General features: G+C 43.0%; 1 protein-coding gene across 1 annotated transcript in view; it reads left to right on the top strand.

Moving 5' to 3' along the window:
* ABTB2 (ankyrin repeat and BTB domain containing 2) overlaps positions 1 to 27980 on the top strand; it is a 122270-nt gene that overhangs the window by 49689 nt on the left and 44601 nt on the right. Inside the window, exons 2-3 of the mRNA XM_065636943.1 lie at positions 24884 to 25030; positions 27651 to 27861. Of these exons, the coding sequence (XP_065493015.1) occupies positions 24884 to 25030; positions 27651 to 27861 (358 nt within the window). The remainder of the gene's footprint in view (positions 1 to 24883; positions 25031 to 27650; positions 27862 to 27980) is intronic.

Raw genomic sequence — 27980 nt, 5'->3', positions numbered from 1 at the left:
TATTTTCAATACAGGGGGGAGGTGTATGTATTATTCATGATGCAAAATGTAATGCAGTAAGCAGGTATTTGTGTTTTCATTCATTCAGGTCAGTTATTTGCCTGTCAAAAAAACGAGCAAGTAATAGGCTGGGTTTTCCCCCCCTCTGCTGATTACACTTTATCCTCTTTCCTCATACCCTTCTTATCTATTCTTAATTCTCTATAGAAATGCTTCACTGAACATGTCAGATGTTTGGTATTCTGGTGTTCTCTGCATGGGCTCAGACGTTTTAAGCAGTAGCTTTAGAAGACCTATAAATCGATTTACTAAATAGGAATAATCTTAAATTGCTCTGCTTAATCAAAAAGAAAGGCACGGGAATTGTAAATAAAAGTCCTCTGTTAAAATCTGAGCGTGAATCATAAATCGCTTCTAAGGATATCCGAGTTTTGATTGTTTCTAGTGCAAATGCTGCATAGTCAAATTTTGATCTGATTTAAAGCCCTGGCAAGCCTTTGATGTCAGGGAGGTTACGCAAGGCTGGCTTTGCGAGCCGCTCCCCGTCTCCTCCTACGAATACAACCCAGACTCTCAGTCTCGTCAAGAAGAACAAATGGGTCACTGGGAAATTCACTGGGTTTCGCCGAGGTTTTCCCGAGTTGTGGTGTGTAAGTAAGGCAGAAATGAATATAGGCCGTCAAAAGCCAGATGTGTTAACCTGACAACAGCTGGCCCGGGAGTGTAGCACTGGCTGAATACCCGAGGCATTAAAGATGGGCATGTGTATGTGTATTTTTTGTTTCCCTGTTTAACAGTAAGGTGGGAGGATCTCCTGGTTTTAAGACAAAAAAGCGAATGCTTAACTTCTCCTTGTTTTCTCTGGGCAGCGACAATCGCCAAACCACGCTGCACATTGTTATTGCTGTTTCTTTAAGGTAAGAGATCTGGAGGCTGCTAAAGCTTTAATAAGCACGTCTGCAGATAATGGCATATACTGCATAGCTCAACTCTTGCCTGTGCTTTTTTGCAAAGCCTTTCATCTGCCAGGCTTAGTCTCTTTTTGCTCATACTGATGTCGGTACATAAGTTGCGTAAATCAGCGGCGTCGCAGCATCCTGGCGTACGTGAGAGGAGAAACAACAGATTCAGTGCAATTAATAGGGCAAGTTAAATACATCTGTAGTTCCATTTGGGATAATTAGGCAGCATGTTTGATAGTTCCTTGTGCTCTGTTGTTACAGTGGAGAAGGGACCATCAGTAGTTTAGCTACATACAAGAAAGATGGAGACAGGCTTTTTAGCAGGGCGTGTTACAACAGGACAAGGGGTGATGGTTTTAAACTAAAGGAGGGAGGTTCAGGCTGGACATGAGGAAGGAATTGTTGGCCCTGAGGGTGGTGAGAGCCTGGCCCAGGTTGGCCAGAGAGGTGGTGGCTGAACCATCCCTGGAGACATCCCAGGCCAGGCTGGACGGGGCTCTGAGCAACCTGAGCTGGTGCAGATGTCCCTGCTCAGGGCAGGGGTTGGAATAGATGAGCTTTGAAGGTCCCTTCCACCCAAACCATTCTATGATTCTATGATATGGCAGCAACTGTTTGAAAGATGAGCTGTTACGCACTGTGAGCAGGACCAGCCCGTCATAAGCTTTCTCCTAAATCCAGAGCTCACCTCTGGGCACTGTTTCTATACACGAAGATCCACGTTTTCTGTCTGAAAGAGCTTTCGGTCTGAGATGAGCTCTGATAAGCAGCTATGACAACCATGGAAGAAGAAATAACTAATAAAGGTGGATGGACATGGCCTAAGGAGAAGAGGTGATGCAGGCACAGAAAAGTGGAATTCTGGCTGCTGAGTTTGGCAGAACAACTCAGATCACCGTTGACAATAGAAATCGGTCCCAACTGTGCCCCCGGCAGCTGAGTGTCCCCTGACTTACCTGTGCTTGTGCTGACAAAGTGTGGTCAAACCCCGAATCCGAATCCAGCTTGTGCCACAGCCTCTCACAGGGAACGGCGGGACTGCTGCAAAAAGCATAGCAGTTTGGGATTTGTTTGCTTCTGTAGCTTCTGGACGTGGCCTTTCCTGTAGGTCTCTCATGACTCTTGAGTGTTCAAATAAGAGCCTGGGGCCCCAGGGGGCTGCTGGTCACACCGGCCTTACAGTGGGGACTAACAGTGGTGGAGTGTGTATGTGGTTTTGCCTGTAGAAAGAACTGGAGCGTGTTTTTAAGGAGCATATTTCCTTTCTGCCTCCCCCCGGCGCATACAGATGTTATTTCGGAGAAAACTGCAGCTACACCGGTTCGTAGAAATCATGTACAACGCAGCTTCCTAAAACCCACTGCTCAGTCTCATGCATCTGTGCGCGTATCCACTCCTTTAATTCAGAAAGGCTGTTCCACAATGAGATTTATTTTCTGGGTCTTACTGGAAACGTTATCACAGAAAACGCATAGCTAGTGACCCAGCTATGTTGTATTTTCCTGTCTGTTTTTTATTATGCTTGTGGTTTTCACTAGATTTGCTTCAGCTGTGATTTATTTTAATCTTCTGCTCCGACATTTACTGTTTCAGCTTGCGTGTTCCTTGCGTTTTGGTGAGTGTCACTTCTCTGAGTTGTGGGATTGTTTTGAGGTGACATCCAGGCTTTTGTCTTTCTTCTGAGCCCATGGCACTGGTTGTCCAGGTCTCGGTCAGAGGCAGATTCTGACTTGGCATCTCCTCGACTTGGAGTTTTTGCCACCTTTTTCTGTTACCGTTGCTTTTCTGAACCTGAAAAAGTACAAAAATCCAGGGTCTTCTGGCTTTGAACAATGTTTCATATACTGATCACAAACTGATTTTAGCATTTAATGATTGAGAGGTGAAGAGAAATTGGACGAGGGAATATCTTTTGAGGTGGTTGAAAGGATTAGCTGGAGTAAAAGCTGAAAATCACAGAAAAATTGGGCTAAAGCTTCCCTGTAAATAACAAATGGCACAAGTGATGGATCTGTCTTAATTCTCACATATCTGTGCCACTGTGGGATCTGTAAACTCTGCAGGAGTGTGCATTTTGCAGGTTTTGGCTGAAAAGGCAACTTGAACTGAGCAGGGTGGAAACAGCTCAAGCTTCCAAAGACGAGTCACTTGGGTTGAGCTGGAAGTCCCACTCTGGAGACGACTTTTCCACAGAAAATATTGAGACACATCCTCAGCCTTCAGGGACTTTTTTTTTGGCAGAATAAAAGCTGGAAAACGGGTAATTTTAGTTAGAGTGTTTAGGAGTTTACTTAATATAGTAAATAACAGTTTGGTGGCATTCAAAGGCATCTGAGAAGATCTTGAAATGTTATTTTTTTTTTAGTTGAATTGATTACGTGCAAGTTTTCAGCGGAGAGATCATTGGGTGATGTAGGAGCAAAAGTTTTGTCTGTAGATTTGAGGTTCTTCTGTTCCTGGAGATGGCTAAAATGTGACCGTTACAGAGCCCAAGACGTCATTAATTTTTTGCTGTTCAACGTGTGTATTAGGGGCTTCCACTTTTCAGTCGCGTGGGCTTTTTCCAGCTCTCAATCTGTGAGCTCGGCGCTGTCACCTACAAGACCCGTAGTCCAACCCGCTGTTTATCCGTTGGGCAGGAGCTTCTCATTTGATTCCCATATGATTCACAGTCTCGCTGTGATACCTGCTTATGTCGTATGTGTCCTGCTCCCACACCCACAGAGCTCGACATCAATTCTCTACTTATATTAACTTATTTTCATTATTTTTCTCTTGATTTCTTTGTTAGCTGTAATACTTTATTTTATCCCTCTAGTTTGGTGTTACTACAGACTCCCAGGTAGGCTTTTGTTGCCTTAAGAAACTTGAAGGGTCACCCCAGGGTTCATTTTTCAGAAGATTTAGAGAGATCTTCAAGAAACTGTTTCACTTGTAGTTGTTGCCTTAATAATTTAAACCGTGCAACCCCGTACGGTTTAGCTGGTGGAACACGATTTGGGTTTTCTTGGCCAGTACGGAGCAGAAAATAGTCCAGTGAAGCTCATGTAAAATTGCTTTGAGAGCGGTATTATGTGGAATATAGTGCTGTGACACTTATTCTGCTTGTGTATGACTTCTTGGGAAAGTGGCAGCTTAAAAGCAAAGTCTCCAAACCAAAGCTTTGGGAAAGAGAGACGGGCATTCCCTGTGCCAAAGAGAGCAAGTTTGACATCTTTCAAATATAATTATGTTAAGCTGCAGGAAGTCAGAGTTCCAGTTTTGGAAATAGCTCTGATTTTTCATGATTTCACATAGAGTTGGTTTCTTTCTGCTATAGTACGACGAATTATTGTTAAAGTATTGCTTTTATTTTGGAGCACTGCGAATGTAGAAATGATGGGAAGGGCTGTTCCTCAGCCCTTGCTTCCAGTGGTGTGAGCTGCAGCTGCTACCTTGGGACTTCTGTTGTTTTGTTGTTTATTTCTTTCGTTTATTTAAAAAATAAAAAATAAACAGCTCTCCAGACTTTATACGTGGCAGGATAAGCTGGTTGCAGTGTTAGGCTGTGTAAAACAAATCAATAATAATAAAAAGTTATTTCAGGCTAGTTTATGTGGTGTGATTTATGAGCGTTGCAAAATCACTCTGCTTCCACAGTGCAGGATCAGACAGATGATGTCGAATAATAAAATGAACAAGGAATGTTTATTTGGGAAAAAAAAAATACACTCCGCAGCAGCAATCGGATTCTGGTTGGTCGGGAGAATGTATGAATGTTGAAAAGAGATTAAAGAGGCATTAGGGTGAGCCAAGATGTTACACTTTTTAGAAGAGCAAGGAGGGGAAGTTCATCCATTTGAGAGTCGGGCTGTGATCCTGCCAGCCCTTAGTCACAGCCTTGTGAAAAGGAGCAGAGAGGCTGAACTGACCATTTACTTGCCTTTTTATTTTTTGGAAGGAGTTGGTTTGGAATTTAAAAAAAAAAAATAGTGTCTCTTACATGACGAAATAAGCCACTTTTCTTGGGCTATTATTTGAGAAGGGACGGCTCCGCCTGTCACAAACTTGGGTGCAATTCGGACTTGCTGTGCCAGAGCCCCCCGTGTGATGGCAATAATGTCAGGTGAAGTCAAAGTTGCTCAGAGCCAGGCAGGGAATGTGGAAAGCTGCAGGGAAAGAAAGAAAGATGACAGCGTGAGCCACGACCCAAGTAATGCAGAGAACGATAAGTGCAGTTTGGGCAGGGACGGGTTCCGCGCGGGAGGTGGTGATGGAGCACGTGAGCATCGCTCCGTTGTCCTTTTCCACCGTGAAGAAGTTAAATGGATCACATGCTCCGGCTGGAAACCGTGCGGATTCATTACTCATTGCAGAATTATGGTGAACTGTCCTCTCCGGAGCCTCTGCTCTTCTCTTGCCTCTTATTCATCCACCTGTGGCCTTTCTTCCCGGGAACTCATTTCCCTCTCCTTATTTTGCTCTGCTGTTTGAAACCAGGGTAAATATGAAACAGAAAAACATCTCTGGTCAGAGAGAAGCTGTGCGGCAGGAATCATAGAATCACTGGCTGTCCTGGGTTGGAAGGGACCCACAAGGACCATCGAGTCCAACTCCTGTCCCTGCACGGGACAACCCCAAAATTCACACCATGTGTCTGAGGACGTTGTCCAAATGCTTCTTGAACACTGTCCTATCATAAAGAATACATTCTCCTATACTGAAAATGCAAATCTATAATAAAACCGCTCATATTATTCCCCAGTTGCTAGGTGTAGAAAAGCAGGCATGGAGTAGAATGTCCCAAAGACCCCGGAACACAAGGCACAACTGGGGATATAACCTGAGAAGTGTAATGTCCTTTTTGTGTGTCTGGAACAACATCCTCTCCAGTCTACCTTGTGTTAGGCCAAGCCTTGAGCTCAGATCTTGCTGCAAGACTCGAGGTTTCAAACAAAGTGAATCTTTGTATAAAGCACGAAGTGAAGATGGCTGGTGAAGCTGTGTGTCTTTTAGTCTAACCACAACAGATTGATTTATATTTTCTATTTATTTACTTTTTTCCTCTCTAGTCAGACACTGGCAATAAAGGGAATTTCCGATGTGTGTAACTGGTATTATAAGTCATTTGTCAGCTCCCACTGGCACGCCTGGGCTTGCCTTTCATCTCCGGTCTTTTAAAGGCTCAGGAGAGCGCAGATAGATCCTAACCTTATCTCATAATTTGTCGTAAAAGAGCTTCTTGGCTGAATAATTGCTTTTGAAAGTATTTTCTATCAGTATGAAAAGATTACGCTTTGATAAGGACAGAGATGCTGCCACAGACGTGGGCGACGTTCAGCCCACGTGCTGATGTGGTGGATCTGGACAGAACAGTCCTGGGCTGTTCCCTTGCTCAGCCCCGTGGTCTGTGGAGCTCGAGAATTAGGGTTTTATTGTGAATACCAGAAATCCGTCATTGCAGCAACACCCACCTTGCCATAGACAGTAACCTGCTTGCTTTTTGGGTTAATGCTTCCCTTGAAAAGGCTGCGAACTTTGTCATGGCTGTGTTTGTTTGCTGAGGGTTGTCTTGCTGTTCGGTTGTTCGTTGTTTTATTTATGTAGGTTTTTTTGTTCGTTGTTTGGTTTTTTTGGTGTTTTGTATTTTTTTTTCCAAGAGTACTTTGAAGAAAAAACAGAATTACAAAGTAGCCTTACTCAAAGGCTGATACATAGCATTGTGTTTTATATAGAGCATTGTGTTTCTATAAAGCAGCAAACTAATTCTCAGCCTTTTATCTTGGTGGATCGTGTATTTAGCATTCACAATGACAGCATCTTGTCCCTGTGAAGACCGAGAGCTTTCGTCAGCCCTTCCCCTGCATCTCAGAGCGTTTTCCAAGCATCTCTGAGGCATCATAAGCGGGGAGCAGTATTCTTAGCTGTTTAACAGATGAGAAAACCGAGGGAAATGCCTTAGTCACATGATTTAGTGGCAGACTGGAATAAATTCAATATTTCTGCTGCCGGGTCCCATGAGCTGTGCACCAAACCTACTGTTGCCTTTACAGCCTACTAAGTCTTTTCCCACTGTAAGCTCTGTTTCAGCACAGCCTTATGGTGTGTAACACTGCCTCAAAATAGTTTTCCTTTTCTTCTGAGAATAGAGAAGTTTTTCTTCTAAAATACCTCCCCTCCCCCAGATTTTTATTTTTAATCATCCCCTGCTGAAAAACTCCACATCAATCTGGTCTCAGCTTGTCCTTCCAGCAGGAGAGAGGGTTTTGCGTTGGCCCCATCCAGAGCCGGGAATGTCAGCGCCTCTCTGGGTTATTTAAGATACATCTACGATGTCATAAATCTGGTGTTGTCATTCTAATGGTACAATAACTTGGAAATGAAAGGAGTCAGCTGGGGGAATGTGTGCGCACTGGAAAAATCATCCAGAATACTGTGCTGGAACGAGGGCTTGGATATTGTTGTGGAAAAATCTTGGATGCCGTTAGTCTGGTGCACAGAAGCAACAAAGCAAAACAGTGACTTGTTTAACGAAGGGAGAGAATATGAGAGGTGGCAGAATTAATGCATCTGTTCCTTCTAGACTCTTTTTCATACTTTTTTTTTTTTTTTTTTGTGTGGTGGTGCAGGTCTTGTTGGCCCTATTCCTTAGGAGAAAGTGAACATAAAGCAAGCAAACCAAAACAATACTGAAGTAGACTCTAGCTTTGACGTGACTTTTTTGGTCTTTTTTTGTACCTTCCAGCCAAAGACACTGAATAAACTATATCCTGGTGGAAATGCCTTGAGCTTTTTCGGCTGTTAACCAGCGATGTTGCATAAAACTGCTGGGTGGAGATGTATTTCACCTGGAGACCGGGCAGGTGCTCTATGTTCACCAGTAACTATGCAAACAGGAGAAGAATTATTACTAAGTTGATCCAAATACATAAATCAGTGTTCCTGCAAAGAGTGGTTTAGGCCTATTGAGTACCTCCTAGAAGAAAGAGCAGGAGGAAATGTTTGTTGGTTTTTTGGGGTTGGTTGGTTGGGGTTTTTTTTCAGTATATTAGATGAGAAGAGATTCAGAGAGACTTCTTCCTTTCTACCTAAGAAATGCAGAGTTGGAAGCAGTTCCTAAAGGTCCCGGTTAGACCAGAACTTTAACTATGTTTGAAAAAGAAGCTAATAATGATGTCTTCAGCAAAGTCTAAATCTGAACCAAAATTTGACAATTCTACTGTGTCGGTCTAGTGGGACCACATGCTCCGTCACAGCCTTCCGTGATAGTTTGAAATCCAGCCCTCAGGTTTCGGGCAGTGTGCAGGTATAGCTAAAAAACCCCCAAAACAGAGACAAACTTTCCTTCTGAGTGCTTGGTGGGGAGAAGAGAAATGCTAATATGTCTAAAGTGCACTTCCTTTCATTGTAAAACACAAAAACCCAAAATTGGCAATAAAACCTTGTACGACAAATGCACTTAATTTTTATTTGTGAAGAAGACATTCGGTAGCAGAAATCAAAAAGACAACAAACCTCTTTGAGATCAGTGACTTCTGTTTGCCCTATAAAATCTCCCGCATTCTACTTTTCATCAGCTGTTCGCTCATGAGATTTATGTACTATATTGATAAAAAAACCAAATATGAGCTATGGTACAATTTAGACCTATCATGGACCTTAGGGATGACGTGATCCAGTTTATAAGAGCTGGACTCGTTGTGGTTTGATGCACCACAGTTCTTGCTCAAGTCAATGCATTGACTGAAATCAGGGAAGGCCCAAGAGCTTCTGTAATTCTGGCTGAAATAGCCTGTCACACCACTTAAGACTCGTATTTTTCCATCTGGGGATGCCCTTGGTATTCATGGAGTATCCGATAGGGAGGAAATTTGTTGATAACTTGGAGGGAACCTTTTCATCCTGGGCAGATATTTGATGATTTAATGGAAGCTTTAGCTCAGATACTAAATGCTTTGAGTTCAGTGTTGTATCCTGGAACTTCTCCCAGCCCAAAAGGATTAAGAGATAATTTTTTTTTTTTTTTTTCCAGAATGTTAGCTCTGATGGGAGATTAATGGGAGATTACTGGAGCTGTTTAAGAGGATTCACTCCAGTAAGAATTGAATATTTGGAAGCTGAACTTCGTTTCAGGTCTCCTTTCATCAGGATGCTCCAGTGTGTATGGGGCAGGGAGAGATGGACAAGGTAGAAAAATCCTTTCCAAAAAATCCCCTTGACATTTGCCTAAAGATCTTCTTGGTGAAGAGGTAACATATTACCAAATACAATTTATGTATAAACAGAAATCTTAATAAAATCTTGCACAGAAAGAGTCAACAAGTTTCACGGAATGTCCTGACATTTGTGCTATACAGGGACCAAAAGCTTTGTGTGCTTGGGCAGAGAATTTCCTGCTTTCTTTTCCTTGATTGCAGAAGTTTTAGCTTTTTCTGCAAAGTATCAGTAACGTTTGTAGTTCTCCAGAATTTACCCAGGATTGCAACACATTTTCAGAAGACCAATTGGTCAGCCCATCTCTGAGTAACGTCAAGGATGCTCAGAGATGATGTTTTCCCTAACAGTTGCCTTCAGGGCTGAATATGGAAGCTGTTAAAAAGCACACAGCAGCGACTTTACACAACAGTTTAGGCCACGAAAAAAAAAAATTAAACTACACGTGTCACAAGTGAGTTAAAGCAGTTGGAAAGATATCGTTCATGTTGAACTCTATTGGGATGTTTCACTAAAATTTCAGCTTTCGGAAAACAAGCGATGTGAGCTCGAACAGTTGTACCTCCGAGAATGCGGTATGCAAAGTCACCACGTTAGTAAATAAATTAATCATTTGAAGCTGGGAAGAAGTAGCCTGTGGGTTATGTCTAATTCTGTAGCGTTCGTCTCCTCAGCAAGCGTAGCCAGACTAAGTCACTTGTGTGAATCCTGTCTCTGCACGATTCCATGGAAGTTCTGACTTTCGTTTGAAAACGATGGTGCAAGACTAAGCTTCGGATTGTGGCCTCAGGGACTGAAGCACAATAAGAACATCCTCCTGGCTGAAGAGAGTCTGAAATAATTGCGCTCTCCCGAGGTTTTTAGGCCAACGCGAAGGCCTTCAGAGCACCATCAACACACGTTGGTGTTGAGTACGCGCGGCGGCCAAGGCCTGTGGCTTGTCAGTCGATGCGCTGGCCGGTCCAGCACAAGTGCGGTGGCCACAAACACGGGTCCCTCCACGCTTCTCACCTCCCTGTGACCACTTTTGTGGGGAAGAAGAAAAGAAGGATCCTGACCAGGGCTTTAATGAGCACTGGGAAGTGCTTTGGACTTGCCCAATGCGCCAGTCCAGCCCTGACTTCCCAGCCTTGCCCAGATTGGTTCATAACAACAGCTGAACATTTTTTAGGTCTGCAGGACAGGAGTTTTCATTTCTTAATTGGTAGCATAGCACAGCTATGTGTGGGTAGCTACCGGGTTTTGTTTTCCCTTCACCCCAGCTGTGGCTGTATTTAATTTTCCCTATGAACTACCTTGTTTAATGTGCAAGAATGTTCTTTCAGGCACTTCAAGATAAAAGGCATCCATAACGCTGCTTCAGAATTAATGATGTCATGCCAGCTCCTTCAGAGAGTTTATGACTCTTGGCTTCTTAGACTTTCATAAAATAGGTAATTTATCAGCTGTGCTAAATGAGAGAAATCACCCTCCAGCTGAAGTCAGGCACATGAATGCTTTGAGTGCATTGGGAGAGGAAAAGAACATTATTAGATGAACTGTCATATTGTAACTAGATCGGCACAACCTCTTATTTCGGAGTGAAATTGTCTAAATATTGAAAAAGTGTTGTCCGATTGTGATCTTTAAATATTCAAGTATCAACCGACCTTTTTGCATGTGTTGTGTTTTCCTGTATTAAACACAGCACCACGCGCAGAATTCCTTGGCACACGGATGCTGTATTTAAGTCTCACTTGTCGTCAGCACCAATGGCTCTGTGGCTTTTAGGTTGGAATGAACTCGCACTCATCCGTCTTTAATGTCAACCGAGAAAGCTCATGTCTGAGAACTGCAAATTCTGGAAGTGGTTCTAAGAGATGCTCGCCGTCCTAAGAATCTTAAGACATTTTAAAAACAAACAAATACCACTCTTTACCCCCACTTCCCCCCCCCCAGAAAAAAAATCAACCAACCAAAAAGCAACTTAAGGAGTAAAGAGAAGAAATATCTTTATTTCTGGTCGCAGATAGGAAGTTCAGAAGGCGAGAAGCAGACTTGCCCATGGTCCCTAGCAGAATTAAGGAGAGAACCCAGACCTCCTGCAAAACCATTTCTCCCTGCCTGTTGTACCAAGCAACTTGCTAATTTGAGAGTGATATTGTTCCAGTTCTCAGGCTATCTAGGCTGATGTAATATTTTGGCTACAGTCAGGTGGATCATAATACATTTTCTGGAATCATTTCCAGTTCTCTGTTTCTTTTCTTATAAACAACTCCTTGCACTTGGCAAATTCAATTTGTCTCAGAATGCCAAAACTGAGGGTAAGTTTTCTACTAATTTCTAAAATTAAGTCTTTTACTATTTTCTCTAAAAGCAGAATAGATAAATTTAAGGAGTTACTGCAGTCTCGCCCACCCCCTTTCGTCCCCAAACATGTTCCTACTGCCCCTTTTATGCCTGCACTTGCATATCTGTGTTTATACGGTGCTTGTGCTGAGGCAAGGAATTGATGTGGCCAAAGCTAAACCTGGATAACAAAAATGAGAGAGATGTCCCTCTGTTTCCTGCAGCATCTCATGATTCAACTGCACAAATGCCAGTTCTTGGTTTTACTCACTCAAGTGTCGGGGAACCTCATCTAAGACACAACACAGAGGCTCATGTTGCAAACACAAACACACGAGAAACATTGCTGCTTTTTTGCGCTTTTTTTTGCCTTTTTTTTTTTTTTTTGACAATTTTAGATGTGTAATACACAACCCTTTTGCATCTGGGAAATGAGAATAGTAGAGGCTACAATAGCTGCAGGGCTTTGATTTATTGCCTTCTCTCAAAAGCTGCAGTTTTTGCCACCTGTCAGTGACGTGCTGGATTTTCAAACACTATGTAACATCACTCTAGCTACTGCTTCTGGCCAAAACTGACAAGTTTGTGCTTTACTCCCACTGAAGTTTTCTCTGTGCGTACCAATTTCTTTGCTATCTTCTGGTTTGGGTAAAACTGCAGTTGCCAGATTCAAATACCTGACTTTTTTTTTTTTTTGCTGCTGCTGGTTTTGTATAGTTTTATACTCTAGCAACATCCCCAGGTACTGAGAAGGGTTTTCTGTCCAGTAAGTACTACCTGTGACCTGCTGGTTTACTGGTAAAAATAGGATTATGGGGTGAAACTCCAAGAGGGGAGTGGAAGAAATCTCTCTCCTGTACTCTAGTTCGGCGGGTGCTGCAGTGACATTCCTCAAGGTGAGATGGATTCTTTACACCTGAGCGAGACACCCAGCAAAATAGAAATAGAGTAAAAGTGCAGCTGGAAATCAGGATTCCTGCTGTTTTTACACACCACAGAGATTTCCACATTAGTTGCTGTCAGCATGGAGACCCCTTGACATTATTAGGTCAAAGCAAGGTGCTAATCCATCACAGAAAATGCCTCGGCACTTGATTTATATTCATTTATCTTTGCTCTGCACAAATGCTTTGTTCCTTACCCTTCTTTGAATCCGGCCAGCCTAATATATTGGCATCTCAATCATCATTTGGCTCCTACTGAGATGAAGAAGCGGCGGTTGGACCTGCAGGGCCATAAAAGTAAATCAGTGATTTATTAGGAAGAAATAGGGCAGAAAGGTGAAGAGGATCTTGAAGAAAATAGGTAGTTAGGAGACTGTTGCCTTTTTCTGTTCCTGTTTGTCTGATTATTCTGCCCTGCAGAACTGTAAAACGGCAAAACCAAAACAAGCCCAAGAATCTTCAGGTTTGAAAGCACAGTATTAAAAAACCTATTCGTTTATCTTTGTCTCTTATTATAGTGATCTTGAAATGAGCTTGCGAAGGTACACGTGGAAAGCAAATGACTTTGCCCAGGTAGCTACAGTGGATATCGGGTTCCATCGGTATTAGGAGGCATTTCCAGCTCCGCTGGGTCACCCTTGGTTTATTGGGCCATTTTTCAGGGAATGAGGTGAGGGAAAGGGAGACAAATGATGTCAGGGCTTAAAGGATATAGGGCGTTATGAGGAAAGGATATAGAGTGTTATAAGTTCCTCAAGGCCCTGAAAATTAATGGGAAAAAAATAAAATATTTCTAAGGTAAGAAAGCAGAAGGGGCTCTTACTTATTGGACTTTTTTCCAGAGTTCTCCCATTCTTTCACTAATTCCTTCATCAGGGAACATATGGGGTGTTTTTCCTGTTCTTTTCCCATCATCCTTCTTCCGTGTATCTATTCCCAACCCCTCTTGAGTCTTCTGTGTGCTCCTTTCCCTTCCCTCTTACCGTTTTATTTCTTTTTAGGGAAAAATGGGTCTAAAGTAAAATTTCTACTTCAAATAAGTCTACGTTGTGGCGCACCTGGATTTCAGATCTGAGTGATGTGTCCCATCTCCTATCCCAATCTTTCCTCCTATCTGCATTTTGAAATTTCCGAAATAGAACTTCACTACAGTCTAGTTTTAGCCTTTACCCGCTTGTCCTTTTTTTAACAGAACAGTCTCTATTCCAACTGTTGCTTCAATGATTTGGTGAAAGGAATGAAGAGCCATTTGATGTAAAAAGTATTTTTCGATAGTTGAGCCTCCCTAAATCAGCGTCTGCCGTGGTTCTAGCTTTTGCTTTTCGCCGTGACAAATTTAAAAAGCTTTCTGAGACATTTTTTTCTTGGCAATGGTCAAAAATATTAGTGTTACTAGGATATAGTGGTTGCATACAAACGGCTGGATCCAAAAAGTGATTGCTCATGTGGTATGGGATTGTTTCTGTGGTAAAGACCTTTGCTTTTCAAGGACTTCCATGCAGCAGGAGAGATGCTGCCTGTTGCTGTCAGAGAACATCACAGCGCAGAGCAACGTGGTCTGGGTTCAGCAGAGAAGCAAAAACATCAAAAATATGGGTTTTATCACCTATCGAATGCAGGAGTTTTAGCGACAGGAATGCTGCGATCGTTTATTGGAGGAAAAAAAAAAAAGTTTTTCCAGCTATGTTACTTTTTGTCAATAAAAGGATCTGCATTTTATTTGGCAGCCAGCTTTTCATTATTTTTCTCAGAATTGTAGGAAGGTTCCCTGTAATTTTAGCCTTTCCCAGCAGCATGCGAGACGCTGCCACAAGAATATCTTCACATTTAGGAGCAGGCGTGTTCGGCGTTGGAAATGGGTGTGAACTGAAAAGGGGGAGAGGAATCCAAAACGCTAATAGCTGCCTGCTTCGTTGTTTGCAGTCGGTTTGGGTCTTTCCTCCGGTCATCTTCTCCAATAAGCATGTTGCTGTGCATGGGCAAGTCGTTTGAGCACGGGATAATTCAAGGTTGCTTGAAAGATGATTGCCTTCCTTATTTTTAGAGGTGTTTAGAAGAATGGGATGTACAATTGCAGGTAAGCAGGTAGATGCTCCATAGTTTGCTTCCCACAGAATTTGCCAGCGGTGATGGGGATGGGGATGGGGCTGAGCTGCTCTCCTGGCCAAAAGCGCAAGAAACGCCGCTTTATTTTGCAATAAGCAGCGAGGGTTCCGTAACATTTAAAGAAAAAGATTTCACTTCTCTCTCTGGAAGAAATGGTGGGTACAAAATCAGGACGTTATTTTTGCTTGTTGCCTGCGGGAACAACCGGTTTGGTATTCGGAGCACTGGATGTACTTTGCAAAGCTGTTCTCTCAGGGGTGCGCTCGCTTTCGGAGCTACACGGTGTTTATTCTTCCTGGGGACACCGTCAGCGTCCCTGTGTTTACACAGGATTGTAAAGCACCGAGAACCTTTCTTGCTCTAAAAAATACTTTCCTTTTTACTTCTGCCTTAAGGCAATTTTTCCCTTTTCTTCTTTCATCTCACCTGAAGGAAGGTCACCTTTACAAATAATTATTTTCCGAGTGTCAAGAAAATAATTGTGTGCTGGGAAATGGTGTAATTGGAAACTCAGGTGCGAGCAAGCTTTAAGAAGACAGCACACCCACAAAATCGACTTGGTTGGATCCATGAGAGGTACGCTGCACAGGTGTAATAAAGATATCAAAGTGTGTTTTCCCTGTTAAAAAAAAATACAAGATTGACATTCTAATCTTCATTCTCTATACAGATGCCATGTTAAAAAATTGAAACATGTGGTTGTGTTTCCAGATTCTTCAAAGAAAAAGCCCACCCAGTCTGAGCCCTCTAAACATTGCTGCTTTTTATACTTATGCAAAAAAATTTGCTGTTCTAGAATAAAAATGTAGGCAAGCTGCTTTTCTTCCGACCTATTTAGAGTTACAAATCAGTGCTGGGGATCCGTTAATCTGAATAGTTTCCTGACCAAGTATTTAGATCTTAATGTAAATGTCTATAAATAATATAGTGGCAACAACATTCTTTTGAAAACAGAATTCAAAGAGGTACTGTCTGGAAAGTGAATACTTGCTTAGGGCACTTATATTTAGGGCTCTAATTGAAGTGTACAAGTTATGCTTTTTATACAAACTATAAATGGCTACAACCGAGAGCTGTTGACTCTGAAAGGCATTTGGTGCTTATGCAACGTGAGGGACAGGCCAGAGCCTTGTAGTGGAGTTGCTGGGGTTTTTTTGTTGGTTTTGGTTGTTGGTTGGTTGGGGTTTATTTTGTTTTGTGTTGGTTGATTTTGTTTGGTTGGTTGGGGTTTGCTTGTTTGCTTATTTTCTGCTAGCTTTACAAATATTGCCAAATTCTTGTAGTGTTGATACCCCTTAAGGGTACATTCGAAAATATTGTTTCTACTCTTGTTTGTAACCGGTGTTGAACTTTCAAAGGCTGAATCCTGGAAAGAGTTGATGACGAATATGTGACAGAGAGGACAAGAAAGAACAACGGAGATGCAAAGAGTAAAATAGGTGCTAGAAGCCCGAGCAAGGGAACAAAGCCAAACATGAATGTAGATGGTATGAGATGGTCCTTTAGTACCACACATGATGTCAGAAATAGGCTGAGGTGTTGCAAAGATAAAGGGTAAAATTCAGCAGTGGGTGAATGAGCGGAATTCCTCAGCTCCGCTTCTGAGTCTCCAAACAATCGGTCATTGTTGACAAGATCTCCAGGATGCTTTGATGTGAGGAAGCAGGAAGTTGCAAAATACTATCAGTAGTAAGAGGCTGATTTGCTGTGTTGTGGGGAAAAAAACTGCCAAATACTTCCAAGTGTGTGTTTGAGGAAATAAATATTAAAAGAGGAATAGCTTCTGTTCTGAGATTGAATTGTTGCTGCTCTTTAGTGCTATCAAAATACTCTTTGGCTGTAGACCCTGCCTAATGGCGCATGTCAAACACAAGCATTGGTTTCTGTATGGTGGAGGTTTGTTTTTATACTTGTTCCAACAACTTGAGCTCAACAAAGCTGATATTGGGCTCTGGGCGGTTTTGGGGTAAAAATGACAAAGCTTGTAATTCTTGAATTACTCATGCACGTCGGTGCTGGTGTGAGCCGTTCACTATAGCTACACTGACAATAATATTGGAGATTAAGCTCTAGGTATGAAATCTACAATATACTGTGTGTTTTCTTGTGAACTACCCGCTCAAAGTTTTGTGTTTTCTGGCCAGTGACTTAAAACCCGTATCATTTTTCTGTGCGTTTTTCTCTGTATGCATGTGATCAGCCTAGCAAGACTCCAGACCCTGCCCTCTTGAGGTCGGACTTTGTGGGCTCAGGACTATGCAGTGTTTCACTTAGACAAAATTTCAATCTTATATTGAGTGATGGAGACAATCCTTGAGTCATATAAAAAGTGTCAGTCCTTTAGGAGCAGTGGTTTGGTTACTGTTGAGTTCCTATTTCCTCGTGCCATTTTTTAAAATAAACGTAGAATAAACAGCTCTTACGATGCTCTGATATTTTAAGTCATTAACTGATGTAACAGCAGTCTTGATGTTTATTATTAAGCGACCACAATTTCTACAATTTCGTTTTAATGGCGTGTTTGCTACAGCCAGGAGAGTCTAACCAGGGCAGGTTTTATCGGGCCAAGGGCTCACCTGGATAAAGAAGTTGATGGACAGGGGTCCTGTAGAGTTAAACTCGTTCAAAGGATTTCTCCGGAATAGCTGGGATGGGATTACAGGGGATTATTCTGGAGCACTGCCCTGGCGAGTTTCTCCATCTAGACATTCCCTAAGAAAAGGAACTGGGAGTGACAGAGGATATAAATTTACTCTCCTCTTTTCGCGTTTGGCGAGCGCACAGATCATGGGATGTATAAATAGAAGAATTGAAGGCGAGTAAAGAGGGGTCATTATGGCGTGTACAAAGAGCTCAGTCAGGCCACATCTGGAGAACTGGGCATGATTCAGAGACCATATTTCAGGAAGGACAGAGAACAATAAGGAATGGATTAGAAGAGAGTATTGTCAGGGGGACGAGGGCGCTCGCTGGTGCCTGCGGTTTTGTGATGCTCCCGTCCCACTGGTTGCCCCAAGTGAAGCTGGTTTTACTGTAGAAGCATCTGAATTTGAGACTCCTAAAGAATTCCAAGGGAATGGAGAAAGCGATATAAACTTCTTCCCTCTAAACTTTCTAATCCCCACAGTAATGCTGCTGAAGGACCTGGTGTTTCTGGGGTCGCCCTTCTTTACCTGTCGTATCTCTCTCTTTTTACTTTTAAAAATGTGTTTTTCAGCTTTCCTGTGTTGTTTCTTGTGTATATACGTATTATTTATTCTTTATAATTTCTTGTGGTGTTTTTGCTATGTTTGTCAGAATAACTGTCCCGATATTGCACCCACGTCAGAATCTCTATTAGGTTTAAATCTATTTTGCCTTTCTTAACCCTGTCAGTCAGGTAAAGCTTCTCGTATCATAATTTCTACTGAGGTGAAATTCTACATTGTCACAACATTGTGGCCTTTCATCTCGGAAGCAGCTGAGTCTCAGAGAGCTTTGGGGTTCTTGAAAGCAAAAATTGCAATGTAAATGAAAGATGGACTGTTGCTAAGGGACAAAAAATGTACTTCTGGCACACGCAGGAAATGGGGACACTGCTGAGATGCTGAGTAGCGTGAGGGGGTAAGATGAGAATGAGAAATGAAGCAAGAACGCTGCTGCTGTCACACTGCCCTTATCAGCAAGGAAGCAATATCCCTGTTTTCCAGATAAGCAAACTGGGACACTGAGTAAACTGGTTGGGGTTTACACAATTAGGTAATGCTAAGTCTTCTACCTGTTGGACCACAGTCACTTTTTTGGCACAGGGTTCTGGTTTTGCATTCCTTTCACCATATTCATAATCTATTTATACCATGCCTCCTTTAACTTTTTTTTTTTTTTTTTTCCCCATTGATACTTTTAGCCCAATATGGGGTTTTCTTTTTAACATGCCTTACTGGATCCTGAAAATAAGACTCGTAGAGATGTAGGTGGTTTTATCTGTCAGCCTAAACACTCCAGTCCAGTGCGGGTCTTTGCCTGTCGACAGACCCTGTGTAGAAGATCCAATGCCTGGAAAACCACATGTGCAAAACTGTAATGGATCAGCCTAGTTTTAGGGATCTACTTGTTGATACATTAGCGCACAAGCTCATTTTTAAAAGTTGTTGTAGTCATAATACTAGCAAACATTTACAGTTTATAATTATAGATTATATGCTCAAAGTTCTTTTATTATGTCATATAAAAAATTAGCATGGTTCTACAAACCTAGCCTAAGGCCTCGTAGTCATGCCATTTATTTCACATCTCTTGATGCAGGTGATGAGTCCAGCGGCTCCGTGTTGGCCGGTTTGATACAGGCAAGATCTAATGGGATTCTGAACTGGGAGATCTGGACTTTGCAAAGACCTGGTTCTGATGCAGGAGCTTGGGAATTACTTCTTCTCCTTTTGTCTCTGTTCCTCCATCTAGGAAAGGGAGATGAGCACAATCGCCATCTCATAAAAGCACTGATACCTTTTATCTTGCAAAGTTTGCTGCTGCCAGAGATAAAATTTACTGTGTTTTTTGGCGATCATTAAAATATAAGCCAAGGATATGTTCCCTTGAGCTCATGTTCAATTAAGCGCTCGGGGCCAAGCCAGGTTAGTGGTTGTCCAGAAGACCACAGGGATATGGAAGTGGGATTAATGACTCAATAAATAATGGCTCGGTACTAAACCAAGGCCTTTTTCCTACGTTTAGAGTCATGTGCAATCCTGCATATCACAGCTGGATTCAAATATAATAGTTCTTATAGATACTTCCTACCTTCTCCCCTCCAAGTTCCAGCACAAGTCCACCATGTTCACAGCAAAAGGTGCATTTTGTTAATTTGAAGGGGACGTTGTCTCTACGAGCAGTCAGACCAAGACAGAGGAGCCCACGCGAGGGCCGCGGAATCACACAGACCCTTCCAGAAGTGTCCGATTAGGACAGCGGCTCTTCGGTGGATTCCATTGAGCACTTGCAGAAGATTTAAAGATCTTCTCTCTCTGCTTGAATCTCTTCTGCTTTTCCTCCTGTTTCCAATTACAGAATTACTGTTTAATGCGGATGCAGATACAAGCAACTGTGTTTGATTTTTCTTACTGCTGACAGAGACAAACTGAAAGAAGTGCCTGCCTGCCTTATAGCAGAAGCCACATTATTTTCCTATATGTTAGCAATTATATGCATTGTTTCCTGATCACGCGTCTTTCTCACAATCTATAGCACGACTGTAGTTAATTATAGAGCCTGATGTGTTTAGATTTGAGTGAGTTACATCAAAACCACTTTGGTCGCCTGTTTTTTTGGGGTGGCGAGGAACGTTTGTTTATATTGTCAGAGTGATCCCGTCTCGTTTCATAAAATAAAGGAGGTCTGGGCTTTCCTGGCAGCGGTAGGTCAGCGAGAAGAAAACAGAGCCCCGGGAATTGGCATTAATTCTCTGTACTCTGAATTGATTGGCAAGAGGGAACTGCGCGGCATTGTGTTACTTGGTCAAACGGAGAACAAAAAACAAGGAGAGCCTTGAATGCTCCTTGCCATGAAGAATTACAGGACTTTGTGCAAGGTGACAGCCATCGCGATGTCCCGGCCAGATTCCAATGTGGGAACCGCGATGGGATGAGGTTTTTACCGAGCCCATTGAGATCGGTGGGATTTGGCTGTTTGCTTCAGGGTAGTCAGGTCATCACCGCCTGCCTTCAAAATGTTGGCTTTCCAAGTTGCAGCTGGGTTCGCTGGGGTCAGCTATCGTTCTCACCTCGCAGAACGTTTCTGGTGGAATTTATCACAAGCCAAACATTGCAAAATTACGCTGGTGCTGGAGACCAAGACCGTTTTTTCTTACTTGGTTTCCTAATACATTTTTGTAGCATATTCACAGCAGTTCTGATTTCACACGAGAGGCTTTTTGCAGCGTTAGGGCCTTTTAGAAACAATTTCTAACACGTTAAGACAATCTTGAATTTTCTGAGGGCTTTAATTTCTGGTTGTTTTTGCTGAATAGATCCTCATTTCCTGTTGTGCTAATTAGTATTATGGTAGCGATCACTAATGATCGCCACTGGTTTAGGTGAAATGCAAACACACCACGTAGAGAATCCTTGCTCAGAGAACCTGTTTTTATTCTGGCCGAAGCAGAAGTCAATATACATTGTATTGTCTCATAGACCTTACTAGGTTTATTTAAAAAAAGAAAAAAAAAAGGCACTTTTGCTGTGCCGGTAGTTTACAGTATATAGCCCATCCTAATTATATTCCTGATTCTTTGCCTAACCTGTCATGAACACAGCCAGTGCCTTTCTGAAATAAGGGATTAGTACCCTGGGTGATTTCCGTGAGGAATCCCAGACCACAGAATTTTAGTGTTTTCCAGACAAGTCTCCTTGGCCCGTTGCCGCTTGCGAGTGGCCCCATCTTAACCCCCAGACATCATCTAAGTGTTTGAAAATCATCAAGTGACTGATGTTGTCTCCCAACGTGAGGGATTTAGGTTAAAATAGAGAAAGCAGAGAAAAATCATTCCAGTGAGGTAAAAATGATGGGCAGTCCTTTTTCATTAATTTAACAGCACAAAGTGTGAAGGTAACATGGGTACTTTAAAAATGACTTGAAAAAAGGTTTTTAAACATACAAAATTCAGGTAAAAGTCTGAGTTTGCTTGTATCTTGATGTCCGGGAGTGTGAACAGACTTTTCCCTGGACCTACCTCAGCCTGCGGAAACATTTTCAGTTGCTACTAAAAAGCATCCAATTACAGACAACAATTTTCAAAATCTTTAGGCAAGAAGAATAATTTAAGGAACTGCTTAACTGGAATTTCACCCAGTTGTGACGGCCTTTTAAGACTGTCGGCAGCAAGTGCCTGTGAAAACGTTTCATGTATTAACTGAGGTAGAATAAATATGCCTTTATTTCCAGCTGCTGTTTCAAAGACTATGGAAATAGCAGAAATAAACTGTTAGCCAGCCGTGCCTTAATCACAGCTCTACAAAGGTGCTTTCAATTGGGTTGCTACAGGGTGTTGCCTCACACCATTCTAGAGACTCTCACTAACCTCACCTGGGCTTGGATCCCATACTTAAAATCTTGGTTAATTAATAAAAAAAAATTGCGACCAGCGTGCCAGGATCCAGCCAGGAATGTGTAGGAAACATGACATAGCCCACATCAGAGAAAATACTGTAAGAGTGGTGCTGTGCATGCCTCAATGGTTCGTTCCTGCACGGTAATTACGTGCTGTTTCGCATCGTTGTTTTGTGGGGAAAACACGTTCTTGAACGTCAGAAAGTAAATCGGCAGTTTTAACGTGATTTCAAGCAGAGAGGGTGTTCTGACATGGATTCATTTATTTCAATTAGTTTCGCTTATTTAGCTAGCCATGATTAAAACCAGTGTCGCCACAAATGCAAAGATACAGAAATGCAAATGCCGAATAGAAATTGCCCTTATGGTTTATGCCAGTGTAATGTCTTTTTTGGCTGTAAATTTCTTGATTTGGGTGGGAGGAGAGCGGGTACCACTATTTGGGGTACAAGTCTTCATCACAATGCAGCTTGTCTCTGTTATCAAACAACGGCTTTTTAATTGGTATTGAAAATTAAATCACATTCCTGATTATGATACCAGTGGGCAAAGCTTGACTGCAGATGTCCTTGTGCCTGAATTTCTGATCCGAGGAGCAAAGGTGACACGTTTCCAACTTTACACAGTCACTGGAAATGTATTGCAGAGGAAATCCTGGTTACCGTGCTGCAAGACGTGATAATTATGGGCGACGTTTCTCCTTTGCTGCCCGTTCCGTAATGACTTTCTATCACAAAAGCAGTGTCGAGAGGTGCATTTGCTCATTCCCAGGTCTGCTCGTACCTACTTAGACCTGCCAGACGTGGCATTTGTGAATTTTTTTGCCATGAGAGGCTGATTCATACCCCGTTGCCAACCCAGGGAAAATCCCCGGTGGCATCATCGGGCTCTGGCCCGTGGCCACTGTCTCGGTAACTTCCTTACTTCTCTCTCCTACATCGGGGATATTCCTCAGCTGTACCAAGGCAGATAACATAAATCTCGTCTGCAACTATCTTGTGCGAGTCATTTTTTCCAAAAGTAAATAAATCTTCCTTGTTTCCTCTTACCCGCAGCACCTGGCAAACTGTGAACTGAGAAACGGAGAAAATGTTTCATTTGTGAGCCAACTTAAATCATCCTACAAACCTTTATTTTTAATTCCTCATGAGGAAACAGAACCAACTGAAACTGGCTGCCAGAGGAAACGTGCCCCGTTTTTTGGTGGTTTTTTTTTTTTTGATTCCTCCGCTTGGCTTAGTAATGTAACTGACAGTTTCTGGTTTTGCCCCTGTAGAATTATATACCTCTATTTGAAACTTTTGACAAATCGGTCTACTTTCATTCTTCCTCTGCCATAAATTCAATCCACATGTCTTTAAAACATCCTTTCATAGCTTTAACATGGCAAAGGAAGTGGCTTAGGTTCTGTATAGGACACAGTGCTATTTAAAGCAAGTTCTAGTTTGCATGCATCGCTTCTATTAGCTCTTAAAGCCTCAACTTCCTAATTATTCAGGTTACAGAGGCCATTGGCAGAGTTTTCTCCATTAACTAACAGTGATGTACAGTGAGGAAGCACAGCGGGACAAATCATTCCCTTATCATCCAAATGCCCAGGAAGTATTTGGATGCAGCCTTTGGCTTTTACCACCGAGCAGGATGTGAAAAGGGTAGGAGAGATCGATTCGGCATAAAATTTCAAAAGAAAACATCAAGACAAAGAAACAAAGCTCTCGCACAATGCAAAGCTCTCGCACAATCCGGTGGGATTTTGTTTGACAAGAAGACGCGGCACCTACGTGACGGGAGGTCACTGGAATGGGAGCAAAAGTGTCTTCACATCGAGGGCTGAATTGGGGTCAGAAGGTGAAGGTGGGAAGGAAACGTGGGTCTAAGCTGGAATATATTGGTCTGGCTGTGCGTGGATCAAAGCTGAGAAATCAAAAATACAGGATGCAGCAGGGCACTTGTGGCTGTAAGGGTCCCTGTCTGAAATAACGGCACATTTGGGCTGCGGTATGCGGCTGGAATTGCAGGGTGAATCCGTAATTAAAAATATGGTTGCAGCTGAACACAACTGAACGCATGGTAGCAACAAGGGTACGGGAATACTTGCTGCGTGGGCTGCAAAAGGCTTTCCAGAGTCCACCTGTGCTGTGGATGTAGCATCACGCCGTGTTTCATCAGATCCACCATCCCTGCTCCCACATTCCCACCCTTCCCCCTGTGCCGCACAGAGCAACGCAATTCAGCTCATTGATTATAGAAAAACGATTCAACTAATGGGTTTCTGGGAGGAAAGCAGGGGAGGCAATGTTATTTTTTTTGATCTCTACGTTTGCAGTGTGGCTGCAGATCTGCAATGCTGGACCAAAGATAAGGGGTGAAAAGGATGGCGGGGAGAAGGTGAACGGCTGCCCCTTTTAGAGATCATCTGCATCTTAACATGAAACCGTACGTGGGGTTTTTTTGTAGCTGCCATTCCCGGCCAATTCACCCAAATGGTCTCTAATTTGCCAACAATGCAAATGAGTTGGAGGGATGTGCACAAAGTGAGATGGGGTCCCAATAGCTACACAAAGCTGCTCGTAAATCCATCGTTCTGCTCAGTTACTGTGCATTAATGCTCACGTTTGAGGAAGGTAAAACGCAAGGAGTGTGTGTGTGGTGAATACATGTGTACAGTGCAATTATCTTTCTAATCTCTCTCGTAGAGGGGTCATTTATAGAGATTAAAATATAGGCAACCTCAAAACTCGTGGGTGTAGTTTGGCGTATCCAAAGGTTCACACATGCAGAAACCACAGTCTGCGCCTTTGAAACTGCATGAAGGTTCAAAGAACTGGCACAGCCCGTGGTTTTGTTTTCGGAGTTGCAAAGATCGCAGGTACCGTTTACCTGAGTCGGACTCGAGGTTATCTTCCACACCTCTGAATATCAGGCCTTTCTATCTAGCAATCTGCATGCAGCTGTTCAGAACCAAGCTGCGTGCGCGCAGCCGGCTTGTTGCGTAAACAACATCAGAGACTTCGCTCAAGCTTTTCATGTAGTTTTATCTCAACTGCAATTTGTTTCTAGTTTTTAAAGGCTGTCGAAACATCCAGCTTTACTCCCCGGAGCCTAGTTTCGCTGTTTTTACAGCACCGTTTGATTTTTAATTGAGCTGTTCAAAAGACCTCGAGTCCCCCGAGAAAGGTGCCGATGCGTTCGCGTTCCCTATGGCTGCTATCGGTGCAGAGATTTGCTTTTCCATCCCCGTGATGGGTCTGTTCTTTGCTCTTTTCCCAGGTGTGCTGTCTCTACCTGCCTATTTCAGCCCGTACAACGACGGCTCCTTGTGCAGCGATGGACGGGCCGACGCTTACGCGCAGCTGGAGCTCCGAACCTTGGAGCAATCCCTGCTGGCGACTTGCGTTGGAAGCATCTCGGAGCTGAGTAAGTTGGGGGATATAACCGAAACGCGGGTTCCTTTCGGTAAAGCCGGAGATCCAGCCCCTCCGCTGTTGAAGTCAGCGGGACCATTGACGGCGTGAGCGGCGCTCGGCCGAGGTTGTGTAAGATTTAATCGTCTTGTGGCGCTGTTTGTTAAAATCAGGTTTTTTCATTAGACGTTATATTTAATTCACCCTGGAGGTCTATAAGATGCGGCTTTTCTAGCCTTTTGGCTAGTTAGTGGTGTTAGTGCCAAAAGAAGATGGATGGTTTTGCCTAAATGCCTCTGGAGGCTTCTGGTACATTTGTGGAATGCAGCAGCACCTCCCTCAGATGGTGAAGAGGGTTGTTTTTGTCAGTGTTTGTGCAGCAGAAACATCAAGGGTGCTAGATATTAAAGGAAAAGCTTTTTGGTTACTTAAAAAGCGGAGAAAAAAAAATCCGAGAGCACTTTGGTAACAAAAACTTGTTCAAAACTTTCTTTTTTAATGCTAACCAACTGAAATGTTCCATTCCTAGACTACTCACAAAGCCCCTTTAAAGTAAACAAAAATGATTTGTGTTTTCCCGGTCTACTTTTCCCTTTGCAGCGTTTCTGCTGGCATCGCTTCCGTAGCCTCCGCCATCCGAATGCTAATGAACGTCAGGGCCAGCAAGGAGCTTGTGGGTTTCAGCATTTATTTTGCAACCTGCCTTAATTTGAGGTTTTCAAATTCCTTTAACACACCTCTATTTATCCTGGAACACAAGAGAACGTTTGTAGCGTGGGGCTAAGATTGAATACGGCTTCCTCTCTCTCTTCCCCTGTCCCTGCTTTGGCCAACTTGGTCATTACACCCAGTGAATAGATCTCCTGATACAGTTGCCAGAAAAATAAAGAGAGTGAGTGTGCAAAGGAGAAGGAACGCTATTCTGAGCAGAAAATTTGAATTCCAGATGCATTTCTGCTCCAACTGCACAGACTTCTGTGTTAGTACCAGCGCCAGAGGATTCATGATATTCCCATAGAACATTTGGATCCTGGAGATCCAGGAGCTACTGAAGTAGAAAGATAGAGATGTTAGAAGGTTTTTCCATTCTGAAGGAGGTCCTTAAACTGAATATACCATGTAACAAACAAGTGGCACAGTTTTACATTGCAAGCTGAGATTTTTAATACTCCATCAATCTGAACCACTAATAACGTTGTCAAGTTTAGACGTAAAGTAGCTTTTTTGGATTTTCTCGCTAGAACCTCGCGGGTTCAGCTGGTGGTGGTTTGGCAAATTCAGTGTGTTTCTGTCCGATATAAATGAACAAATAACAACTTCCTGAGAATTTCAGGGGGGGTGTGACATTCATCTATGGCACAACTCAGTTCAGGGCGCCTTCTCAGGAACCACCTTTGCGATGGGGCGACTATTTCGGTTCCATCCTTTCCCAGTATTGTAAACGTAGGACACAATAGAGTAATGTTTCCTGTGAGAATTTTAGGGGACTGTAAAACATAAAGCAACAGAGGATTCTCCCAAGGAAAAAATAGATCCTAGCTAAGTATAGTAATCTATAGTGATTGTTCAGCTCGCTGGTATGGTAGTCACACCACTCAGAGATGTAGAGTCTGAAGTCTTTCTTGCACAGCTCTTGAGGGTTTGTAGTGCACCACAATAAAAGTAGAAGAAACAGGGTGTGCCCAAAGCAAGATTATTAGACAAAACCCAGCTTTTTGTGGCTGCAGAGCTGCTGTCTTGGGGTCGTTGCTCTGTGAACTTTCTAAAAATCTGCGAACTTAACATCCTTTCCGAGTAGAAACTGTGATGCAGGTCACCTTGGTCACGTTCTTCCAGGCTTCAGGTCCACCAGAACTCTGACACGGAGGCACGTTGGCTGGAGTTCAAAGACCGAGAGGACTGAGCAGCCCAGAAAGCTCCTGGATTGAGCTTTTACAAGGCTCAGGGGCAAATTTCTGGCAAGCTTGTGGCAGTCAGCAGGATATAGATCGGCTTTTTAATAAGAGAGTCAGGTCTTGTTATTCTGGAGAAGCCCGCAGCTAGAGTTAGTAGACCCGTAAAAGAAGGGATTTCTACATTGACCGTAACACCATTAATTTGTCACAAGTGCCGGGGTGGGAGGGTAGAACATCATAACTCAGTTGAAAGAAATGGGAACAATCTTATAACATAAAATGGTGATGCCAGAGATGAGAGTAAAATATTTGTACTGGTGCTACTGTCTTTGCCTTGTGAAAGCTGTGCTCCTGGGTTGGGTAGTGGACATTTTGAAAAAATATCAGTAGTTTTTGTAGGCAGGCAAAAAAGTGGTACAGGTGGTGGGAAAGAGGAGAAAACCAGCATTAGAACAGGGTGGAAAAATCACTGCAAAGCTGCTGTTCTGAATGTATGATGACTGAAAGAAGTTTAATTCTGTATTTTCTAACTAATTACTTGCCATTTGAAAGGAAGGTAAATTTCCTATACGACAACCTGCAGAGGGGCAACCTGAGGGCGTCTTATGCCTTTGTGGAGGAAAAAGAAAAAGACATTCCTCTTAGCTGCGAGAGATTTTATTTAGTCGAAAAAGTGCACTTAAGAGAACAGTGGACGAATGGCAGAGAAATGCTCTTGTGTTCTTTCTCTTTGTGCAGGTGATTTGGTGTCGCGAGCGATGCACCACATGCAGTGTTTGAACACCGTCCGCCCCGGGATGAGCCCCGTCCGGCAAACCCGGCAGCAACAGCCCATCTCCTGGTCCCCTGACGCTCTCCACACCCTCTACTACTTCCTCCGCTGTCCGCAGATGGAGTCCATGGAGAACCCCAACCTTGACCCGCCGAGAATGACGCTGAACAACGAACGGTATGTAGGGCGGCCAACTGTTAGTAGTCAGGGAGCTGGGCTGAGAAAGTCACCCTTTGTGGGGTAACACGGGCAGCTTTGCGGGATGCTACCTGTCAGGCATCAGTTGTTCCTGCAGT

Source organism: Caloenas nicobarica, chromosome 5 (genome assembly GCF_036013445.1).
Source record: "Caloenas nicobarica isolate bCalNic1 chromosome 5, bCalNic1.hap1, whole genome shotgun sequence".
In the NCBI taxonomy this organism is placed as follows: Eukaryota; Metazoa; Chordata; class Aves; order Columbiformes; family Columbidae; genus Caloenas; species Caloenas nicobarica.
Note: the sequence above shows the minus strand (reverse complement) of the source record. Positions and strands in the feature narration are given on the sequence as shown.